This window comes from Macaca mulatta, chromosome 20 (genome assembly GCF_049350105.2).
Source record: "Macaca mulatta isolate MMU2019108-1 chromosome 20, T2T-MMU8v2.0, whole genome shotgun sequence".
Taxonomy (NCBI): domain Eukaryota; kingdom Metazoa; phylum Chordata; class Mammalia; order Primates; family Cercopithecidae; genus Macaca; species Macaca mulatta.
The window spans coordinates 18164893-18188209 of NC_133425.1; the positions used below are offsets into that span (position 1 = coordinate 18164893).

At 46.5% G+C, this 23317-nt stretch overlaps 1 protein-coding gene across 1 annotated transcript in view; it reads left to right on the forward strand.

Annotated features, from left to right (window-relative positions):
* XYLT1 (xylosyltransferase 1) overlaps positions 1–23317 on the forward strand; it is a 366386-nt gene that overhangs the window by 210425 nt on the left and 132644 nt on the right. The window contains exon 3 of the mRNA XM_015125707.3: positions 2371–2881. Coding sequence (XP_014981193.2) covers positions 2371–2881 — 511 coding nt within the window. The remainder of the gene's footprint in view (positions 1–2370; positions 2882–23317) is intronic.

Genomic DNA, 23317 nt, shown 5'->3' on the forward strand with positions numbered 1-23317 from the left:
GGGTCTGTGGTCTGTCTGGTTTGAATTCCAGCTTCACCACCAACTAGCTGGGTGACCCTGGGCAAGTCACTTGTTCGTGCGTGCTTAGTTCCCCATCTGTAACATGAAAGTCATAGCCATACTCAGCTTACAGAGTGGCCACAAGGTGTCTTAGTGTCAGAGCCTCCACCAAATAGGAGAAATTCGTGCTTACAGCTAGGAGCAATGGAGCAGAGGCTAGAGGGGCGTCTGTTTTGTTTGTTGTTGTTGTTTGTTTTTTTGTTTTGTTTTGTTTTTCTTTGAGACACAATTTAACTCTCACCCAAGCTGGAATACATTGGTGCAATCTCAGCTCACTGCACCCTCTGCCTCACAGGTTCAAGCAATTCTCCTGCCTCAGCTTTCTGAGTTAGCTGAGACTACACGTGTGCACCACCACCCCTAGCTTTTTTTTTTTTTTTTTTTGTATTATTAGTAGAGACAGGGTTTTGCCATGTTGGCCAGGCTGGTCTCGAGCTCCTGACCTCAAGTGATCCACCTGCCTCGGCCTCCCAAAGTGCTGGGATTACGGGTGTGAGCCACCACACCCGGTCCTAGGGGTACCTTCTTCTCCAGGCCATCACTAAGTCATATATGGATGGTGAGGAGAGAAACAGTTAACCATGTCCAAGAGGAGGAAGCCTTTTAACTCACACTCCAGCAGAGCAGGGGTCTGTATACATTTTCTTAAAGGGTAGAAATATTTTAGGATAGAAATATTTTAGGCTTTTCAGACCAGTTTCTTTTTTTTTTTTTTTTTTTTTTTGAGACGGAGTCTCGCTGTGTCTCCCAGGCTGGAGTGCAGTGGCGTGATCTCGGCTCACTGCAAGCTCCGCCTCCCGGGTTCACGCCATTCTCCCGCCTCAGCCTCCCAAGTAGCTGAGACTACAGGCGCCCGCCACCACGCCCGGCTAGTTTTTTTTTTTTTTTTTTGTATTTTTAGTAGAGACGGAGTTTCACCATGTTAGCCAGGATAGTCTCGATCTCCTGAACTCGTGATCCACCCGCCTCGGCCTCCCAAAGTGCTGGGATTACAGGCTTGAGCCACCGTGCCCGGCCAGTTTCTATTGCAACTATTCACTCTGCTGTTGTATCAGGAAGCAGCCAGACAATACACAAATGGACAGATGTGGCTGTGTCTTAATAAAACTTTATTTATAAAAAACACGGGCAGTTGTTTGCTGACCTGCTGGGGTGGAAGCGTTGCTGAGGGTCAGCTGCTCTTGGCTACCACTGCAGTTCCGCTGGTCAGGCCCTGACGCCTTTTTCCTTGGGAACTGGTAAAAGGCATATTTCAGCCTTCCTTAAAAGGAAATCTAGCAGGGATGCTGCTCATTGCCCCTGTGTTTCCATAGCAACAAGGGCAGGTGTATGGAGCCATTACTGTTCTATGTGGTTTTAGAGGTCAAGGAGCCATGTTCTAGGACACTGGATACGCTTTCAGATTAAGGCCTTGGGAATGAGCTTCAAGCAGAAGCAGCATGTTGCAGAAACAATTCGGGGCATTGGTTGAATGATGCATTTGATCATTCAACTGATCAAAGTAACCAGGACCCATTTACCCAAAGAGGAGCTGAGTTTGGGGTCCAACCCTTCTAGAAACATCCATGCCACGCGTAGTCTCCAGAATGACTCCTGATCTTTGCCTCCACCCCAAGTGACTTCATCAGTTCTGTTCCACATACACACATGAAGAGCCAAACTCAAGCACAAGAGTGTCACAAGTTTGCATTGCTCTAGGACTTAGCATAAGGTTTATCCTGCAAGGGCTGCATTCCTCTTTAAAAAAAAAAAAAAAAAAAAAAAAAAAAAAAAAAAAAAGCCGCTGGTTTCTTTCCCACAGAATTTACAACGGCTAGGTCTGATTTCTCTTATGGGCATAGATATATGAGCATGTCCTAAAGGCAATGGAATGTATATAATATCCTACCAATATTTTTCCCTTTATAACTTTATTATATCATTTCCAGCCCTTAAGTAAACCATCACAGCACTTTCAGCTGGAATTTAAACAGGACGCTGGAACAAAATGTTTGTTACCCAGTGGCGAAACAATCAAGGAAAGAAACTGACTTGAAAAGGTGTGGTTGATAAGAAGCATTGAGAATCGTAGTCATGGCCCTTTAGAGCTGGAAAAAGCCTTCGTTTCTGGTTGGAGCATCTCGTATTTCCAGATGGGGAAACTGAGGTCCAGAGAGAAACATCTTACCAGAGGTTAAACCAGTAGCAAAAGTGGGATGTGAAACTATGGCCCAGGCTTCCATGTGCGTATGACTCACTCTCCTAAGGCCAGTCCACTTAGCGTGATCGCTCAGTCAAGTTTCTCTTCTTTTTCTCTCCCCTCTTCTCCAGGATGGCTACTTTTCTCACCGGCCAAAAGAGAAAGTGCGAACAGACAGCAACAACGAGAACTCTGTCCCCAAAGACTTTGAGAATGTTGACAACAGCAACTTCGCACCCAGGACTCAAAAGCAGAAGCACCAGCCTGAGTTGGCGAAGAAACCACCGAGTAGACAGAAGGAGCTTTTGAAAAGGAAGCTGGAACAGCAGGAGAAAGGAAAAGGACATGCATTCCCTGGGAAAGGCCCCAGTGAGGTACTGCCTCCCGGGGACAGAGCCGCAGCCAACAGCAGCCGTGGGAAGGATGTGTCCAGACTGCCTCATGCCAGGAAAACTGGGGGCAGCTCCCCCGAGACCAAGTATGACCAGCCCCCCAAGTGTGACATCTCGGGCAAGGAGGCCATCTCTGCCCTGTCCCGTGCTAAGTCCAAGCACTGCCGCCAGGAGATTGGGGAGACCTACTGCCGCCACAAGTTAGGGCTGCTGATGCCTGAGAAGGTGACTCGGTTCTGCCCCCTGGAGGGTAAGTTCCAGCCCCAGTGGCTCAGAGAGAGATCTCCTGGCCACTTCCTCCTCCTGCCCAGCCCCATTCTGCTCACCTTCTCAGAGCTCCTGAGAACGGCTGCCCTGTTTTCCAAACCCCGGATGAGCACGCGAGATCTGATGTGTTCTAGTACTCCCTGAATGCTGAAGTCTTGTATCAGAAAATTTTTGTAAAATCAGATTACCTTTTGTAGGTGCTTTAACCCATTGAGTTTATGGCAAAGATGAAATTAGAGTGAAATCGGGAGCTGATGTGACGTTTGCAGGAGCCAAGGGAGCTGTACTGATATGGTTTGGTTTCTCTTTCAGCAGAATACTGGGATGAGAATTGACATGAATATACTGTAATTGATTATGGTTTGAGAGGTTTCTAATTGGTTGCATTAACTTCAGAGGCTCTGTCCATTTTTCTTTATTGAAAATTTCTTTCCCTCTTCTTTTTCTTCCTCATTTGCTTCCTATTTCCCTTCTTCTTTCCTTCCCATTCCTTTATTTTCATTCTCCTTTTACCTCCCTTCCTTTATTTTCTTCCTGCTTTCTTTCTTCCATTCCTTTTCTTCCTTCTCTCTTCTCATTCCCTTCCTTATTTTCCTCTCTTCCCCCTTCCTTCTTTCCTATTTCCTTTCTTCCTTATTTTAATTTTCTCTCCTTTCTTTTCTTCCTGTTTTCTTTCTTCCCTTATTACATTCCTTCCTGCTTTTTTCCCTCTTCTTTCCTAATTTTTCTCTCCTCCTTCCCTCCTTTCTTCCCCTCCCTCCCTCTCTCCCTTCCTTCCTTCCTTCCTTCCTTCCTTCCTTCCTTCCTTCCACGTTTCCTTGCTCTTTCCTTTTCCCCTCCCTGTTTCCCCTCACTGGCACTCTTCTGTGTGCTGACGACCTGGTGGTAAACCAGCTCTCTTGCTGAGACATAGGGAGGGATCAGAGCTCTGATCCAGAAATTCACAGGCAGAGTGGAGGGGCCCTCTGAAGATGGGGAGACCAGTTTCACTAGCACATGTGTAATCATGCCATTGATGTATATTTCTTGGTGGTGATTTTCCCCTTCTCTAGTGCCCATGGAAGGGGAATGACAGCAGCCGCAGATGGCTAGTGAGGTTTCGCTGTGTGCTGGACACCGCACCAGGCTCTGTGCAGTCAATTTGTTAATGACATCCACCACTCTGTGAGGCTGATGCTGATGTCATGAGCCCGATTTTTTTCAGATGAGAGATGTAAAATGCCTCTCCCAAGGTCACATGGCCTTTAAGTGACCTTTACAAGCTTACTGTTATGAAAGGAAATTTCAGACCCATTCAGAGTAGACAGAACCCCAATGTACCCATGACCCAGCCACGTGGTCGCTGGTCATTGACTTGTGGTCACTGTTGTTTAGGGCATGCCCCCTTCCCTCCCGCTAGCCCCTGCCACCTTAGCTTACGATAATCCAGCCTCTGGGAACACTCTCAAATTTTATTTTTTCCTCGAAGAAGATCTTACTTCGCAAAACGTTTGTGAATTCGTTTGCTCAGTGGTTTTCTCTGTGGAGAGGGTGACAGCATCCAAAAGGCACCTTCCCACAAAGAGTCGGGGCCACTAGCAACAAACAGAGAGGAATGCATTTGAAATAAACGGGTGTGGATTTCATTCAAGCTCAGCTACCAGCTAATAGGGAGAGTCCTTTCTGCTCTCAGGTCCTGGATTTCTTATCTGTTCAGGGAGCAGCTTGTATTCTAGGGGTCTTTTTGCTCCACCATCCCTGGGAGCCTACTTCACTATTGACTCCTGGCCATCCCTCCTTCTCATTGGGCCACACTGCAAAGCCAGCCCAGCTGTCCCTCACAAAGTGGCCAGAGGTTCACAATACTCCCTTGTTGCTTCTAAATCCAAATGCCAACACCTGCTTTTGTTATCACCAAAGGTAAAAGACCCTTAAATGAGCATGGAGGCCAGCAAGGAGGCAACAGAGAGCTCTGGGGGCTCCAGTGGGGTTGGGGGCATGTCAGAGTCAAGCTAGATGGAGTTTGGGGAGGTGTCAGGGTCAACAGATACAGCTGGAAGGGATCCACTGAGGTGCTGCTCAATGTCAAAGCATAGAGTCAGAGAATCAAGCCAGCTGCAGAACTGGGGAGTAAGGGCTTTCCGTTCCCCCAGCATTGGTGCATCCAGGAGCTACAAAAGGCTTTGCCTGGTGTCCCCCTGAGAAGGCAGATGCTCAGTTCACACAGCTCTCTTGATGCAGAAAGGAAGTGCAACGTGAGAATGGCTCCCCAGAAAAGTAGCCTAGAAAGATCTCTTAGAGAACTCTTCATTCGATTCCCTGGACAGATAAGGACATGAGGCTCATAGAGGGGAAGAGACCTATGCCAGGTCACCCAGTTCATTAGAGGTGGTTTTCATTTTAAATATGTGCCTCTGTGTTTAGCACTGGTCACAGAAGAGAGGATTTAGATTAGATAGGAGGTGGCCATATACACTAAGTACACAGAGGGCTGGATGGACAGACAGCAAACCTTCCTTGTGGGCCCTATCTGCAGGGATGGGGTGGCAGCAGGGACAGCTTTAACAAGTGCATCTATATTATTTTAGTTTCTAGTAGCAAGCATGTGTCTATGCAGTACTTTTGTTTCATATCTGGTTTTGTGTGTGTGTGTGTGTGTGTGTGTGTGTGTTTTGTTGTTGTTGTTTTTGACAGTCTCACTCTGTCGCCCAGGCTGGAGCGCAGTGGCACCATCTTAGATCACTGCAGCCTTCACCTCTCAGGTTCAGGTGATCCTCCTGCCTCTGCCTCCCGAGTAGCTGAGATTCTAGCTGCCTGCCACCACACCTGGATAATTGTTGTATTTTTAGTAGAGGTGGGTTTTCACCATATTGGCCACGTTGATCTCAAACTCCTGACCTCAAATGATCCACACACCTCGGCCTCCCAGAGTAGCTGGGATTACAGGCCTGGACCACAGTGCCTGGCCTACACAATACTTTCAAATGGAAAGATTTAGAAAGGAAAGCTTCCTTTCTCCCTTGCAGTTTCAGCCTTGTCTAAGTGGTCCAGGTGGTTCCTGTCTATGTTCTTGATTAGCTTTGGCACATAGAGTGTAGCAGTAATTAAGTGGAGTGCAGCGTTTCCAGAATCTTTTGTTAACCTGTGCCTGGCGGAGAAGTTTTGGAGGCCTGAGTTGAATGCCATTCCATGAGGATAATATTGAGCTCTTTCTGTATATCAGGGATAGCACGTTTGTTCTGGGAAGGGCCAGATCTTAAGTATTTGAAGATTTGGGGGCCAGTCTTCGTCACAACTATTCAAGTCTGCCGTCCGTCATAGGGCAGAGGCAGCCAGAGACCACACATACACAAATGCGCTATGTTCCCATTAAACCTAACTTATAGAAATAGGCCAGCTGGGCGTGGTGGTTCACGCCTGTAACCCCAGCACTTTGGGAAACTGAGGCAGGCAGATCATTTGAGGTCAGGAGTTCGAGACCAACCTGGCCAACATGGCGAAACCTCACCTCTACTGAAAATACAAAAAAAATTAGCTGGATATGGTGTCGTGCACCTGTCATCCCAGCTACTCTGGAAGCTGAGGCAGGAGAATTGCTTGAACCCGAGGGACAGAGATTGCAGTGAGCTGAGATCGTGCCACTGCACTCCAGCCTGGGAGACAGAGCAAGACTCCATCTCAAAAAAAAAGAAAGAAAGAAAAACAAAGAATAGGCCATGGGCCAGATTTGGCCCTTGGGCTTTAGTTTTCTTATCCCTGCAAAATGCTATTACTGTCTATAGTTGGCTCTTGAAGAATTCTGGGGTTACGGGTGCCAACCTCCTTGCAGTCAAAAACTAGAGCACAACTTTTGACTCCCCCAGAACCTTAACTGATAATAGCCTACCACTGACTGAAAACTTACTGGTAGCATGAACAGTTGATAAACACACATTTTATATGTTACTTGCATTATATACTGTCTAGGCCAGGCACTGTGGCTCATGCCTATAATCCCAGCACTTTGGGAGGCCGAGGCAGGTGGATCATCCGAGGTCATCAGTTCAAGACCAGCCTGGGCAACATGGTAAGACCCTGTCTCTACTGAAAATACAAAAATTAGCCAGGTGGGGTGGTGCATGCCTGTAATCCCAGCTACTTGGGAGGCTGAGGCAGGAGAATCGCTTAAGCTCGGGAGGTGGAGGCTGCAGTGAGCTGAGATTGTGCCACTGCACTGCAGCCTGGGCAATACAGCGAGACTCTGTCCAAAAAAATATATAAATAAATAAATGTAAGTAAGCTAGAGAAAAGAAGTTAAGAAAATCATAAGGAGGAGAAAGTATGTTTACTGTTCACTAAGTGGGAGTGGATCATCATAAAGGCCTTCATCCTTGTCTTTATGTTGAGTTGAGGAGAAGGAGGAGAGGTTGGTATTATTGCTGTCTCAGGGATGGCAGGAGGGAAGAAAATCTGTGTATAAATGGACCCGTAGAGTTCAAACCTGTGTTGTTCAAGGGTCATCTGTGCTAATGTATGCAAGACTGCCTTGTCACACTGTGTCCCCACACCAGCCCTATAGGCTAAGTCTATCGTGAACCCTTTTTGTCAGTGAGGAAATTGAGGCTCAAGAAAGGGGAGTCCTTGGCGAGAAACACATGGCCAGCAGATGACAGAGCTGGTATTGGAACTCATGTTACAGAGCCTGCATCCTTTTCCATAAGCCTGTCCCTCTTGGGGAGGCAAAAGGGTCACTTTATCTCAAATTGTCAAGCCCCAAAGCTGTTCTCCCACCTGTAGGCGGTCTCTCTCTCTCTCTCCCTGGTGCCAGTAGAGTGAGTTCCAAGGGAGAAGGCAGGGCATTATTGGGAAACAAGGGGGGCTGGTGCTGTCTATGGTTAAGAGCCTGGGGTGGTGGAGCCAGACCACTTGGATCCGAATCCCAGATGTCCCATGCACAAGCTGTAGGACTTTGGACAAGTTGCTTGACTTCTCTGTGCCTCGGTTTCTCCATCTGTAAAGGGGAGATGAGCATCATCACCCTTAGCTTAGGGGGTTTCCAAGGGCCTAGTTCAGAGCTGAGAACTGTGCCTGGTAGTGCTAGTGTACATTGCATCCCTATTTGCTTTATGACCGCTCCACAATTGTTCAGAAAAATCAAAACCTCAGCATCTTAGGCCAGGGGTTCCTGCACTTCTCCTGGTCATGCTGAGGTTATCTCCAAATGGCTTTGCAGTGTGAGTTTACTGGGGATTGTCCTGAGACCTTTGCTGCACTGGCCAGGATGATACCCCCTCCCAGGACCTGTGAGCTGGTTAATAAGATTGGCATTTAAAAGCCATTGCACACCCAGCCTCGGCGACGCTTTAATTTGCTACACCACAGACTCCCCCTTTTGCAATAAATTTACTGTGAATAGACTAATTGCAAAATAACCCTAATTGGGTAGTTATCAATGAACAACTTCCCATGGAACAAAACGGCTTACAATTAATAGCATTTAAGCCATAAACTATTCTTCTGCAGAAAGCTAAGATGTAATTACACCCCATACGGAGATCGTGTTCCCTTTCTGGAAACCATGACACCCGGATTTCCCTCTGCTTAGGAGGGATTTGAGCTTCAGCCCAGTGGTCCTTTTATTTCTTTGCTAAATGTGGAGACGGAGACAGGGGTGGAGGGAAATTTAATATATGAGTAACTATTCATATACATATGTGCATACACACAGATGGATGCCCTGTGTTTCTCATTTTGCTTAACGCAACATCACCCAAACTGCAGCCAAGAGTATGCCGGAAGTTGAATATAATTAAGGAAACAATTCCTCATGGCTGCAAGTCTGAAACATTCAGGGGAAGAGAAATAGATTTTAAATGTTGACTTTGGTAATGGGCCCCCACACCCCCCATCCCTCGCGCTGTCTGTCCCCTCGCCCCACCACCACTAGGGAAAATGTCGAGTCCAGAAGCTTAGGAGATGGTTTGCTTTCTGTGAGGCATTCCTTGCTCTCGTGACTTTTCTCCTTTGCTCTCCAAAGAAGAGGGATTTAGAAGGAAGCCCTAGCTCCATCCCTTTTCGGGGACATCCCTGTCCACTGGCAGCCATGCAGAGGGAGATGCAGTGAGGTTTGGGGAGGGGACTCTGCTGCATCAGCCCCCAGGGATGTCCTCAGAGAAACTTGTTTCTAGCTACACACCCTAGGGTCTCTGGTTATTCAACTGGAGTCCCTAGTGTTTCAGGGGAATGAACCAGGTCGGATTGAAGGTCAAGGACAGCTTGGACAAGGGGGTTTAATTCCTGGCTCTGCCATTACTCGTGACAGGACCCTAGCCTCTCAGTGACTCGGTCTCCACAGTAAAATGGACACAAAAACTCATCTTCTGTCTTTATAGGGTGGTTGGCTGAAATGAGACAACGCATATAAAATGCTGAGTGCATTGGGGAAGTTAAGTGGATATGCTTGGCTTGTTAGTATTACCGCAATTACTTTCTTTTTCTTTCTTTTTTTCCGCAATTACTTTTGCGTCAACCTAATAGTGGCGATGGAGGAGTTGTATAATTGAAGGGGCGACAAGAAGAGGAAAGGAGAGGAAAGGGTTGCTTTGGTAGTATCAGCCATTGCTCAGCCACATCTTGCTGGGTCTGCTCTTCAGACACAGCCCCAGTAGCTTCCAGTCCTCCCCAGCCCCCTCCCTGTCCCCGCAACTCCCACTCACCCCACTTTGGCTGTTACCTCTTGCCTCTCGAGATCCCATCCTGAATGTGCTTCCTCTGGGAAGCCTTCCAGGACCACCTCTTCCCCAGAAGCTCTGGTCCAGGGAACACACAGATCCTAGGTGAAGGGCGTACCTCTGCCCCTTTCATTGTCAAAGCGCCAGCTGACAGGTGACACAGCTTTTTCTGCCTCATTACATTTTGAACACTTGCATGTCAGCAAGCGCCCTCCGTGCAGTGGCGCTCACGGCCACCAGCTACCCTGTGTCTTGAGTTAAAATGTCCCAAGGAAGGCCCTGCTGGCTCCTTGGGTTGCTCCTGCATTTCTTCACCCTTGCTAGGTCTTGTTAAGACACCACATAGATGCTGTAAGTGACCTGTGGGTCTGCAGTCTAGACATCTGGGTGGAGAATTAGAAATGAAAAATGTGAGAAGTTCCAGGGATGGTGATTGGCTGGGAGCAGGGTGGGCTGGACTCGAGCGGAGAACCCAGGTCTGGGCGTCTGAGTGAAGGTGGCAGTTCTCCAATGGGTGATGGGCAAAGGAAGCTGCACATGGCTGGGGAACCTGGCGCAGTGGATAGGGATGAGGATGAACAGAAGGGGATCCTTTGTGGCAGCAGCAAACTGCCTTTACCCATCAGTCTTTGCAGGAGTGGATTTTTGGAATGGGGATGTTTGGGGGAAGGCTGGCCACTCGCTGCAGAGACAGACTGGCAGGTGGTACTGCCAGCTGCTTAAGGGCAGTCTCTTCTATATCCCTCTTGTCCTGGGGACGGTGGGGTAACTACACAGCATGAGTAGCCAGCTTCTAGAAAGCGTGACTGACAGCCGCAATGGAGGGAAAATAGAACTGGGGGTGTCACAAGTGGCCCCAGGTAAGTACCTCAGTTTCCCCATTTGTCAGCCAGAGATACTAGTTTCTCCCAGGTCCTTTGCTGTATCACCAGTGATGAGAAGATGAGGGAATAACTACGAAAAGTTAAAAGGTACCACGCTAATGAGAGTGATGTGATGAAGCCACATTGACCCGGAACAGCTTGGCCAAGTGGGTGGGGAGGAGCTATTCACCTCTACTGTTGTAGCGTGAAAGCTGCCATAAACACACATCAACAAATGACCATCGTGGGCATGCCTCAGTTAAAGTCATTTATGGTCACCGAAATGTGGGTTTCACATAATTTTCACTTTCCCAAGGCCACCCTTGCAGTTCCAACTGGGCCCTTTGACATCTCATTCTGGGGAGTCCAGCAAAGAAGAGGTATCTAGGAACAGTTCACTGGAGTTGGACAAAACTAGTCCCAAAGGTCTTCCTTGGGCTTTCTAGGGAAAGGCAAGAGACTGGCAAATCCAGAGGAAATCAGCAGACCCATTCATTGGTCAGCCACCACGTTCAAGGCTATGCTCCTGGACAGAGCCTCACACACACGGTTTCTGTAAAAGGCCAGATCATCAATATTTGGGACTTTATAAAATGCGTGGTCTCTGTCTCAGCTATTCAGCTCTACTGTTGTAGCATGAAGGCTGCCATAAGCACACATCAACAAATGACCATCGTGGGCATGCTTCAGTTAAAGTCATTTATGGTCCCCGAAATGTGGGTTTCACATAATTTTCACTTGTTGTGAAATGCTGTTCTACTTCTGATTTGTTTTCTACCCACTTGAGAATGTAAAAACCATTCTTAGCTCAAGGGCCATGCCAAAATAGACAGCTACTGGCTGTGGTTTACCAATCCTTGTTCTAGGACCTGGGGTTAGAACAGTGAACAAGAGCAGAGAACACCTCGTCCCACTTGGACACCATGTCCATTGGTTCTGGGAATCAATTGTGCATCTAGATGACTGTACCCTCAGGGAGCTTCTACCTGAATAGGGGAGACCAGAGGTGACAAGTGAATAGTCACATCTGCAATCTAATGTTTGGATATGACTCAAATGATTTTTTTGAAGACATAGAGCAGGGTGAGAGGACAGGTGAGGTGGGGACCATTTAGATAGGTGCCTACAGGCCATGGGTGGTGGCTCATACCTGTAATCTCAGCACTTTGGGAGGCCAAGGTGGGTGGAGTGCTTGAGGCCAGGAGTTCGAGACCAGCCTGGCCAACATGGAGAAACACCATCTCTACTAAAACAAAACAAAACAAAACAAAACAGAAGTTAGGCAGGTGTGGTGGCGCATGTCTAATCCCAGCTACTCAAGAGAGTGAGGCATGAGAATCGCTTCAACCCAGGAGGTGGAGGTTGCAGTGAGCTGAGATCACACCACTGCACTCCAACCTGGGTGGCACAGCAAGACTTTATCTCAAAACAAACAAACAAACAAAAAAACTACTTAGGTGCATAGAGAAGGAACAGAAATAGATTTGGTCTCATTGTGGAAGAACTTACTAAGAATTAAACTGCTTGCGAATGGAACAGTTCCTAGTCTTTGGATATGCTGAGTTCATTTATTCATTTAATATTTATCAAGAGGCTACTTTGTGCCTGACATTAGTTTAGATGATGGGGAAAGACATGCCAAGGGCCTGATCATACTCATCTTTGACTGTCTCATGCTTGACATATCATAAGCCTCTGTCTTGCCCTCACTGGGAAAGAAGATAACGTGGTTGCTTTTGGCCTCAGTGGCTCAACCTCCCTTCATCCTGGGGTCTCTACAGAGGCCTGTGTGCACCAAGCAAAGTGATGGAAATAGGCATCTAGAGTCTCAATGGAGGTGGTGTTCTGAGCATGGCATCTACCACCTGGGACCGGAAACTGTTTGTCTCCAGCTCCCTTCAGTATACCCTCATTCAGCAATTAGTCATCGAGTATCCCCTGTCGTGCCAGGAACTAGTTTGGATGGATTAATTTGGGAGGAAAGCAGACAGAATCCCTGCCCTCAGGGAGCTTGCAGCCTGTTTAAGGTGGGTAGTGAAACACAGGGACAAATGATCATTAAAATGTGCATGTAGGCCAGGTGTGGTGGCTCATGCCTGTCATCCCAGCACTGTGGGAGGCAGGTGGATCTTGAGGTCAGGAGTTTGATACCAGCCTAGCCAACATGGTGAAACCCCGTCTCCACTAAAAATACACAAATTAGCTGTGTCGCAGCTACTCAGGAGGCTGAGGCATGAGAATCACTTTAGCTCGGGAGAAGGAGCTTGCAGTGAGCTGAGGCTACACTATTGCACTCCAGCCTGGATGACAGAGTGAGACTCCATCTCAAAAAAAAAAAAAAAAATTCACATGTAGAATTGCAACAGCAATTCTGGGGAGATGCACAGTTGTGTTTTATCATTGAGCTAAGAGATGAAGGGTGGCAAAAGTTAACTAGAGGAAAGGCTGAAGGGGAACATTCCAGGTCAAGGGAGCATCATGTGCAAAGGCCCTCGGGTGGGAAGAGGTGTTGCTAGTTTAAAACACTCACAAGACCAACAGGGGACCTCTGGCTATAAGCAAAAAGGTTAATCTGCTCATAGGCCAAGTTGTAATCCTAAAAGTGCTGGATTTAGAGGATCTGTGTGTTTGCTTTGAGCAAGGAGAATGGAAGTAGAGGCATCTCTCAGTACTGAACTGAAATTGCCAGAGACCTGAGGGGAAGGTAGACCCCCCTGTATTAGTCTGTTCTCATGCTGCTGATAAAGACTTACCTGAGACTGGATAATTTATAAAGAAAAATATGTTTAATGGACTCACAGTTCCATGTGGCTGGGGAGGCCTCAAAATCATGGTGGAAGGCAAAATCTTATATTGTGGCAGGCAAGAGAAAGAGCTTGTGCAGGGAAACTCCTGTTTATAAAACCATCAGATCTCATGAGACTTATTCACTATCAAGAGAACAGCAAGGGAAAAACTCACCCCCATGATTCAATTACCTCCACCAGGTTCCTTCCACAACACATGGGAATTATGGGAGCTACCATTTAAGATTTGGGTGGGGACACAGCCAACCATATCAGCCCCAAAAATAGGGCTCTGGCAGGCTGAGACTGGGGGGGCAGGTCTCACATCCTTTCTCCACAGAATTATGCTTCTTCCACTTTTGAGCCCTGAACAAGAGGTCATCTTGGATCAGGAGAGCAACCCCTGTCCCCAAGTTCTTAGCCCTGGACTTAGGGTACACATCCTTGGGAGGTCCTGCCTCCTGTTACATTGTTGTTTCTCATGACAGCCAAGCCATGGAAGGAAATCCTCAGTGCCTCCAGCAATGGCATAGACTCAGTGTCCTGGGCTGTTTCACTGTCATTGAGCTGACACTGGATTAGGAGAAGCCTTTGAACCAGACTCAACTCAAAAGACTCGTGGCCCCTCTGCCACTTGATCGGCTGTAAAAGCCTTGAACAAGGCACTTGTGTTCTCTGAGCCTCACGTCTTTCCTATAAAACAGATTGCACAAGTGCCTCCGCTGCCTCCTCAGGTTGCTGAATGAAATACTGTATTTGAGTGTACTTTCATTATTCCATCGGTCTAGCCAGTAAATATTTACCAAGCACCTGTTACAACTCAGCAATAGGCCACCTCTCGATTGGCAGCTCTTGTGGTTCTGGAAGCCTGCGGGTGGGCATGGGAGACTTGCTTCCGTGGCAGGGTGGTTTGTGATGCTTTTCTTGGCGTTCCATGAATTCTTGCCCAGTAGCTGCCTCAGAACAAGGCAGAGAATAGAGATTTGAAGAGCGCACAGAATTCTTGCTCCAGGAGAGGCTTGCTCCCTTGGGCACAACTGATTGTGTGTCTGCCACCCAGGGCCCCCAAAACAGGCTTTCTCCAAGAAGGAAGGAACCCAGACATGGCCAATGAAAGAAAGAAAGAAAGAGAGAGAGAGAGAAAGAAAGAAAAGTAAGAAAGCCTTAGAGTGAAAGGACTAGCTATCTCTCCTTTCTGCGTAAGTCAACAAAACTAGCTGGCCTTTTCTCCTGTCTCAGATTTTTTGGCAGTCCAGAGCTGAGATTGCGTATCAATGCCGCTTCCTCCTGGAAGCCTTCTGTGATGCTGTCTCCCCACTCTGTACCTCTCAAAGTCTGTGTGAGGTGTTCAAGCTGTGTGCCCCCAAACCACCTTGCCTGTTCCCTGCTGGGGCACATGTCACAGGATAGCGTGGTTGCTAGAGTCCTCCGTGGCCCACACTGAGCCACAGGGGCTGAGTCCCCTTCATGCTCTTGGGGACCCTGAGTTGAGACTGGCTGCTATAGCAGATCCTGAGTCTCCACCATTGGATCCCCAGCCCCTGCGTGCACGGGGCTAGGACATGAGAACCCACATTTCTTAGGCACTTCCTGAATGCCAGGTGTGGAGGCAAGCACTTTTCATGTGTGATCTCATCGCGACTCCTGTACGGCCCCGGAGAAAGGATGTCCTCTAGTCCCGTTGAACAGATGAAGAAATTGAGCCTCAGAGAGGTTAAGTAGCTTGCACAGGGTCACATTTGCGAGTGACAGACCTTGGACTCAAACCCAGTTCTGCCTAACTTCAAAACCCATGCCTTAGCTTGTCTGCTCTGCGGTACCCTTAGTAAATGTGGAATCAGATGTGTTAAATGACTGATCTAGCTTCTCCAGAGATAAAGGAAAATGCACCGCATGTTAGTCAACACCTTTCTCTAGCTATTGGTATTTGTTATTCACCTTCCCTGCAGCCAGAAAAAACAGGGAGCTAAGGTCTCTGTACAAGAAACTGCTCTTAAATAATAATGCTTAACCTCTACATGGGGATTATTAAATGCCAAGGGCTATCCTAAGAAGGTTTAGCTACATTAACTCATTTATTCCTCATTAACAACTTTGTATTCAAGGAAGTTGAGATACACAGAGAGAGAAAACTTACCCAGATTTACACATTTCACCAGTAGCAGAGACAGGCTCTGAGCTCAGAGACTTTGGTTCCAGTGGCATGGCAAGGGCCTTAACCACTGCACTTTGGTGTCTGTAGGAGCACCTGCATTCAGGCTGAAGCAAGCCCTTTGCAGCTTTCATTTCCTCCTTTTGCTCAATCTGTCTGTTGTAAAGAGACCCACACAGTCAGATAATTCACCTGTTTTTGGAGGGGGGCGCTGATCCCATCCAAGACACTAAGGACTTGTGTTTGAAGTCAGTTCATTGCCTGGGGTGAGAAATAGCCAGCCGCGGTTACCTCCCATTTCTCTGCCAGTTTCTAGTTGCTGTGGTATATTTGTGTTAGTGTAAAAATGACAAAGCAATAATTTTTCATTGTATCCTTCAGTCACCCATGAGAGATTGGATTTAGGTCACAATTTATTACCCCGTGGAATTGAATTCAATTTTTAACACCATGTCAGCCATTCTGGTATTAGAGCCTTTTAATGGCTGTGAAATTTATACAATGATAAGGTAATTTAAAACATATGTAGGAAGAACATCAGACAAATTGATGTGTATAGAACCCTGTGGTAAAAATTGAATAGGAGATAAACACGGAAAATGGTGATTGATTAAGAGACGGTTGAAATAGTGCTTGCTTTGATAAACTCTTAATGGCGAAATTAGTAAACTAATTTATTCTTTGCAATTTTGAGGAGGGTTTATGTTGCCCTAAATCAGAATCGAGGCTGAGCCACAAAGCGCAAATTAATAGCTCACCTCCAAGTGTGGCATGGATAGAGTGAGAAACCTTTCAGAGGAACTGGGAGGCTGCCAAGAGCCAGTCCCCCGTGACGTTTCCACCGCCCAAAGCGAAAAGATGGTGAGAAGGCAGAGAAAGGAGAATTCTCTTCACAATTTGTAAGAACTTGCCCAAATAATGCAGAAAGAATGTTTGTTAAAATCTAATTCCTTAAGTCAAGACTGTATACATTCTCATTATTTTAAAAAACTGAAACATTGCAGATAAGGGGAAAATCCATCTTGATCCGTCAGTCCCATCTGAGCAGTGGCACTTGTGTGTACATTTTTGTTTTTCTTTAGATATCTAAACTCAACACATGTCAAAAAAAGAAAGAGTGTGGTTTTGTGACAGGGGAATCATAAATCATATGAAACTGATGTATAAATCTGAAACTTGTAAAAATATATTAATAGTATCTGACTGTGGGATGAAAGAATTCACAAGTTACATGATTTTTTTTTTTTTTTTTTTTGCACATGTCTAGGTCTGAGATCTGTTTCCTTGCCTGGTGCTAGAGACCTAAGTTATTTCTTTATAGTAGCTGACCATATTACTCTGTGTATGGATACACCACATGTTAATTGCTCATTCCCCTATTGAGGGACATTTAGGTCGTGGCCAGTTTTTTGCTATACTAAGTGACTGTTTTCTCAGATCTCTCAAAGATGTACATAACTAGTACCATTCTGGATACATCAGAGAAAAGCTAATTTGATATCTACAGTGGATGCCCCAGGGCGTTCGAGCTGAATTCTCTTGGGGACCCTGAGTTGAGACTGGGTGCTACAGAGCATCCTGAGAGATGGTATTGGCAGGTCAAACAGCTTGCCCATTTTAAATTTTAATAGACAGCATCAAACTGCCCTGTAAAAAGCCTATACTGGTTATAACAGCATATCCTGTATTGGTCACCAACAGGACCTTGGCAGCTTCTAAAACATCCTCATTGTCCATCCTGCATTCTGCCTGGGATCCCTCTTCGGGTTTCACGTTAGTAACATCTCTCGTGCCTGGTCCTCCGAGATCCCAGCAATTGTCTTTTGTGGTCAAAGACAGTGCTTGCCAGGCATGCCTGGGCTTGTGTTGGAAACAGAGCCCCTGGGCCCCACCCCCAGGGATTCTGACCCAGGTCAAGGACAGAATCTGAGAAGTGATACTTCTACCAGAGGCTGCTGCCTCTCCAGAACCACACTTTGAGAAGCCCAGACCTGAGAGAACATCCTGTCCCCCCCAGTTCTGCCCTTTCCCTGATTCAGTGGTTTGCAACCAGGGCCAATGAGCCCCTCGGGACATCTGGCCTTGCCTAGAGACATTTGGTTGTCTCGACTGGGAAAGGGGGTTCTACTGGCATCTAATGCATAGAGACCAGGGATACAGCTCAGCATCCTGCAAAGGACAGTCCCACAATAATTTTTCAGTCCAAAATGTCCCTGGTGCCATGGCCAAGCACGGTGGGAGACCCGCACATCTGCTTCCTCTCCATGGGGCAAGTTCACATTCGATATGGACGCATTGGCATCCGCAGTCTCACTCCTGGGCGTGAAAAGCCTCCCCCTCACCCCTCTGACTTTCTCAGCCCTTGATGACTCTTAGCCCCCTGAAGACCCCTCTCCCCAGCCTGAAGAGCCCATAATGGGACACCTCACATCAATTGTTGGCTGTTGCCGCACCTTGTGCTAAGCACATAGAACTGTGCTTAGCCGTGAAAGCTTGAGTCGGTTGGCCTGGGTTTGAATTCTGGCTGTGCCCCTCCCTCACTCTGGGACCTTGTGCAAGGGACTTCACTGCTCTGTTGCCTGATCTTTAATCTATAAAATGGGGATGATGGTTGACATCTGGTTTGCCCAGGACAATCCCCATCTGTGCCTGCCGTCCTGGTATAGTTAGTAATGGAACCCCTTTTCCTCTCAGGAGTTCTCTGGTCTCACTCTAACCTGGCGAAGATTCTCCTATAGAGTGAGACTGGATGATTTGTTTCAGATAATTCATTTGACCTTTAGGGAGCCATGCATGGGTTTTGAGCAAGACAGTGCCGTGATCTCATTTAGACTTGAACAAAGGGATGGGCAAGCTTTTCATAAACCGACCATAATAAGTTATATGGTCACCCTAATGATGATGGTCTTAATAGTTCTCACCTTGTAGGGTTGTTGTGAGGATGGAATGAGATGGTCTGTGTGAATTATTAAAGCAGAGGCTGTCTCTAGAAAGCACTCAATAAAAGTTAGCTCTTCTGGGTACGCACCTAGAAGAACTGAAGGCAGAATCTTTTTAAAGAGACATTTGTACACCTTTGTTTATGGGAGCATTATTCGGAGTAGTCAAAAGGTGGAGGCAACACAAGTGTCCATGAACAGATGAAAGGATAAACAAAGTGTGGTCTACACATACAGCAGAATACTATCCAACCTTAAAAAGGGAGAGAACCCTGTCATGTGTTGCAGCATGGATGCACCTGGAGGACTTCACGCTAAGTGAAATAAGCCAGTCACCATAGATCAGATACCATGTGATTCCCCCTTACACGAGGTATCTAGGGTAATTAAATTCCTAGAGACAGGAGTAGGATGATGGGTCCTAGGGGCTTGAGGGAGAGAGAAACGGGGATTTGTTTTTTAATGGCCATAGAATTTCAGTTCTGCAAAATGAAAAAGTTGTGGAGATTGGTTGCACAACAATACGAATATACTTAACACTATTGTACACTTAAAATGATTAAGATGGTAAATTTTATGTGTGTTTTACCATTTTTTAAAAATAGCTCTTCTGAAACATGCATTGCCTCATTCAAATCTTGCTCTAAATTGGTGAAGTAGGCTTCTTCATTCTCCCATTTCACAGATGAGGATTCTTCTGTAGAGTGAGGCTAGATGATTTGTTCCAGATGAGTCATTTGACCTTTACTCTAGGGCCATAGGGAGCCCTGGATGGGTCTCCAGCAAGATGGTGGCACAATCTGATTTACACTTTAACATAGGGATGGAAAAACTTTCTGTAAAAGGCTAGATAATAAATAGTTCAGGTTTTGCAGGGTAGAAGGTCTCTGTCCTAACTACTCAACTTAATGTATAAACTACTCAACTCAGTGCATAAATGAATAGGCATGACTGTGCTCCGATAAAATGTTGTTTACTAAATGGATGGCTCGATTTGGCCCAAGACCATAATTTGCCAACCCCTGCTCATACCGGTTGGCTGTGTCCCCACCCAAATCTCATCTTGAATTGTACTCCCACAATTCCCATGTGTCATGGGAGGGACCCAGTGGGAGGTAACTGAATCACAGGGGTGGGTCTTTCTTTTGCTGTTCTTGTGATGGTGAATAAGTCCCAGGAGATCTGATGGTTTAATAAAGAGGAGTTTCCCTGCACAAGTTCTCTCTTGCCTGCAGCCATGTAAGACTTGCCTTCATCTTCTACTATAATCATGAGGTCTTCCCCACCACATGGAACTGTGAGTCCATTAAATCTCTTTTTCTTTATAAATTACCCAGTCTCGAGTATGTCTCTATCAACAGTGTGAAAAACTACTACTCCTGCTTTGAAGAGCTCCCTGGCTGCTATCACCTTCCAGCTCTAGCATGTGGAGAACATAGTTCTAGAAGATAGGATAGTTAACTGCCTCTTCCCCACACTGTATCCCCTAAAAGTCAACCATTTCATAACCTGGAAGTGAGGAGGAGACTCCTAAGGAAGCAGCAAGTTCCCAGGGGTGCCCCATCAGTTCCAACGTTGATGCTGCCCCTTTTCCTCCCTCTCCTCATGGTTGCGTTGATCGTGCGATCTCCAGAACTTTTTCGTTTTGCAAAACTGAAATTTCATGGCCATTAAGGAACAAATCTCCATGCACTCACACACTTACACTGAAAGCTCCCAAGAAGGAGGGCCCTGGCAAAGTGACCTGGAGGCCCAGCGAAGCCACGGCAGTGGTCCAGGCATGAAGGAACTGCGGTCTGTACTCCTGATGCTGGCTTGACAGCACTGTTTGTTTCAAGACTTTATTAGAATTGCATTGGGGGACCTGAAGAATTTAGAGGTGCTGTTGCCATTGCTTTCTCAGCCTAAACCTCAAAGGGCAATTAACCTGGTTATCCAGGCCTCCCTCCCTCTCCTTGTTGATTGTCGTGAACACAGGAAATGCACTATTAGGTGCATGGAATGCTATCAAGGAATTTAATTGTAATTTAAAAGGCTCTATGGAGAGGACCCCAGTGGCTGATTAATAATGCATTTGTACAGCAATAAAGACTCCAGCAGATCAGCGGAGCTCAGCCTCCAGAATTTACTTATGCGTCTGGAATCCTATGAGGTTTCTCTCTGGGGTGGCAGAGGGGTGTCTACACCAGTGTTCTCTGGCTCCAAAAACATGGAATAGGATCCTGTGAAATGTGGAATGCTGGAAATGGTCCTGTCCAGAAGGTCAAGGACATGGGGTTCTAATCGTTGGAGTTTCGGAGTTGAATTCTGGGTCTACCGACAGCTATGGAACATTGGGCATGTCACCTAAACCTCTGTGCGCCTCATTTTTCCCCATCTCTAAAATGAGTCTTTTGGGTTCTCCTAAATGGAATGATGTGTAATATGTAAAAAAGTACCTGGTGCTTACAGAGTAGGTGCTGGTTCAGTACTAATTATCTTATTTACTATCCTCATCATTAAGGAAAGCATTATTTCCTTCTGGAAGGTTCAGGCCACTGAGGCTGGTTCAGGCTTGGTCCTGAAGAGCTTGAAAAAGGTCAGTTCTCATTCTCACATCTCAACCAGAAGGAAGACCTTTCAATTCTACATCCTGAATATCACTGTGGGTCCATTTCTCTCTCTTCTGCAACATCCCTGTCTTGTAGATTGTGGCAGCACATTTCTAATTTACCTGCTCATATCTGCGTCTTATACCCCTCCTTGCCTCTCCCACACCCGCTCCCTACCTCTTCCAAGTGAATCTTCATTCTGCATCTATAGTGTGCTTCTTAAGATGTACTTGGAAGTGTGTGGCTCGTCTGCTGAAGACTTGCCAAGGACTCTCCCCATTGCAAGTCAGTGAGACCTTCAGGATTCACTGCAGTCTGGCCTACCTCCTTCTCCAGCCTTATCTCCCTTCATTCTCACCCATTCTCCCTGTTCCTGCATCCCCTTAGAGAAAGCAGACTGTAGCTGAAGGCTTCCCCACATGCTAGGCTTCCTGTCCAGATCCCTGTTCTCATGCCTGTCCCAGCAATTCATGCAGTTCCTTGGATCTGAGTTTAAACCCAGTTATCCTTTCTCAGGCAAAAGTTTTCTTTTATAGCATTTATTCCAGTTTATTAATATACGTGTATTTGTGTGTTTATTTAGCATCCCTTTTCCAAATTAAACTACAAGTTCCAGGAGGGCAGGTTCTAAATATTTTTTTTTTTCACTATTTACCCCACCTGGTACTAAGTAGATACACTGGATGGATAAATAGAGGACTGAATGAGAAGATGGGTGGATATATGGAAAGATGGGTTGAGTGAATGAAAAATGGATGGGATGGGTCGATTAATGGATGGATAAAAAGATAAGTGAATTGGACAGACAGATGAAAGGATGGATAAATGGACTGGCTCAGTGAGTAGGTGGTGGATGGATGGATGGATGGATGGATGGATGGACAGATGGACTCAGTGGGTAGTGGGTGGGTGGGTGGATGGATGATGGATGGATAGATGGATGGACTGGGTGAGTGGATGGATGGATGGATCATGGATGGATGGACTGGGTGGGTGAATGGGATGGATGGATGGATGGATGGATGGATGGATGGATGGATGGATGGATGGATGGAAGGATAGATGGACTGGGTGGGTGGATGGATGGTGATGGATGAATGGACTGGGTGCATGAGTGGGTGGATGAATGGGAGGGATGGATGGATGGATGGATGGATGGATGGATGGATGGATGGATGGATGGATGGATTACAGCGGTCCAAGTCTGCAAGTGAAGAGTCCAATAAGCATCCCTTTGGGGGTAGTCTAGGCAAGAAATGACAATAGGTTCAATTAAGAAAGAAGAAAAGTTGGATTTGAAGACAATTCAGGAGGCAAATTTGGCAGAACTTGGCAGTCTATTGGCTGTAGAGATGAGGCTGGGGAGAAATCGAAGAAGATACCTGGATTTTTCATTAAAGGAACTGATTGGTGTTGCTATCACTGACTGAAATGGAGAAATTACCACATCTAGAAAATTAGCGGATGACTGCCCTACCTCACTGTCATGAGATATCTCACCCTATTGTGAGATCACTTAAACTCCTCAACTTACTTTGCAAAAGCTGATGGAAGTGGGAGAAATGGAGAAGGATGGAGTCCAGCTCCAGTGGTGCTGTTGAAACAGAAATAACAGCTTTGCAAAAGTCCTAAAGTTGCCATGCACTTGGCATGACTAAGAGCCAAAAGGCAGAAGGGATAGCTGAAGTTTAGTTAGCAATAAGAAGCATAGATGCTGAAGACAAAGAGGAAGACAGGGGTCTGGTCATGCAGGATCTTCTGGGCCATGAAAGGGAATTTAGGATTTTCCCTTATTGGGGTCCGACAGCATCACAAAACCTGATTTTTCTAAGACAGAGATCCTGGGTCCAAAGACAGCTGCCAGTCCGCTTTTGTTAAAACATTACCACGCCCATTCTTTTATGTATCATCTGTGGCTACTTTCCAACCTCAAGGGCAGAGCTGAGTGGTTGCTACAGAGCCTGTGCACCTCCAAAAGCCTAAACTATTAGGTTGGTGCAAAAGTAATTTCAGTTTTGGCCATCACTTTCAATAGCAAAAACTTTTGTATAGCAGTTACTTTTGTACCAACCTAATATTTATAGTCTAACTCTTTTCAGAAGAAGTTTGCTGACTCCTGTTCTAAGACAAAAGCTAAAAATTCCTCCCTGCTATTTCCTGGGTATATTTGAACACTTTACAAATTTGACATTGTCTTCAAAAAGGATTAATGGGCCGGGCGCAGTGACTCATGCCTGTAATCCCAGCACTTTGGGAGGCTGAGGCGGGTGGATCACGAGGTCAGGAGATCGAGACCATCCTGGCTAACACGGTGAAACCCCGTCTCTACTAAAAATACAAAAAAATTAGCCAGGCATGGTGGCGGGCGCCTGTAGTCCCAGTTACTCTGTAGGCTGAGG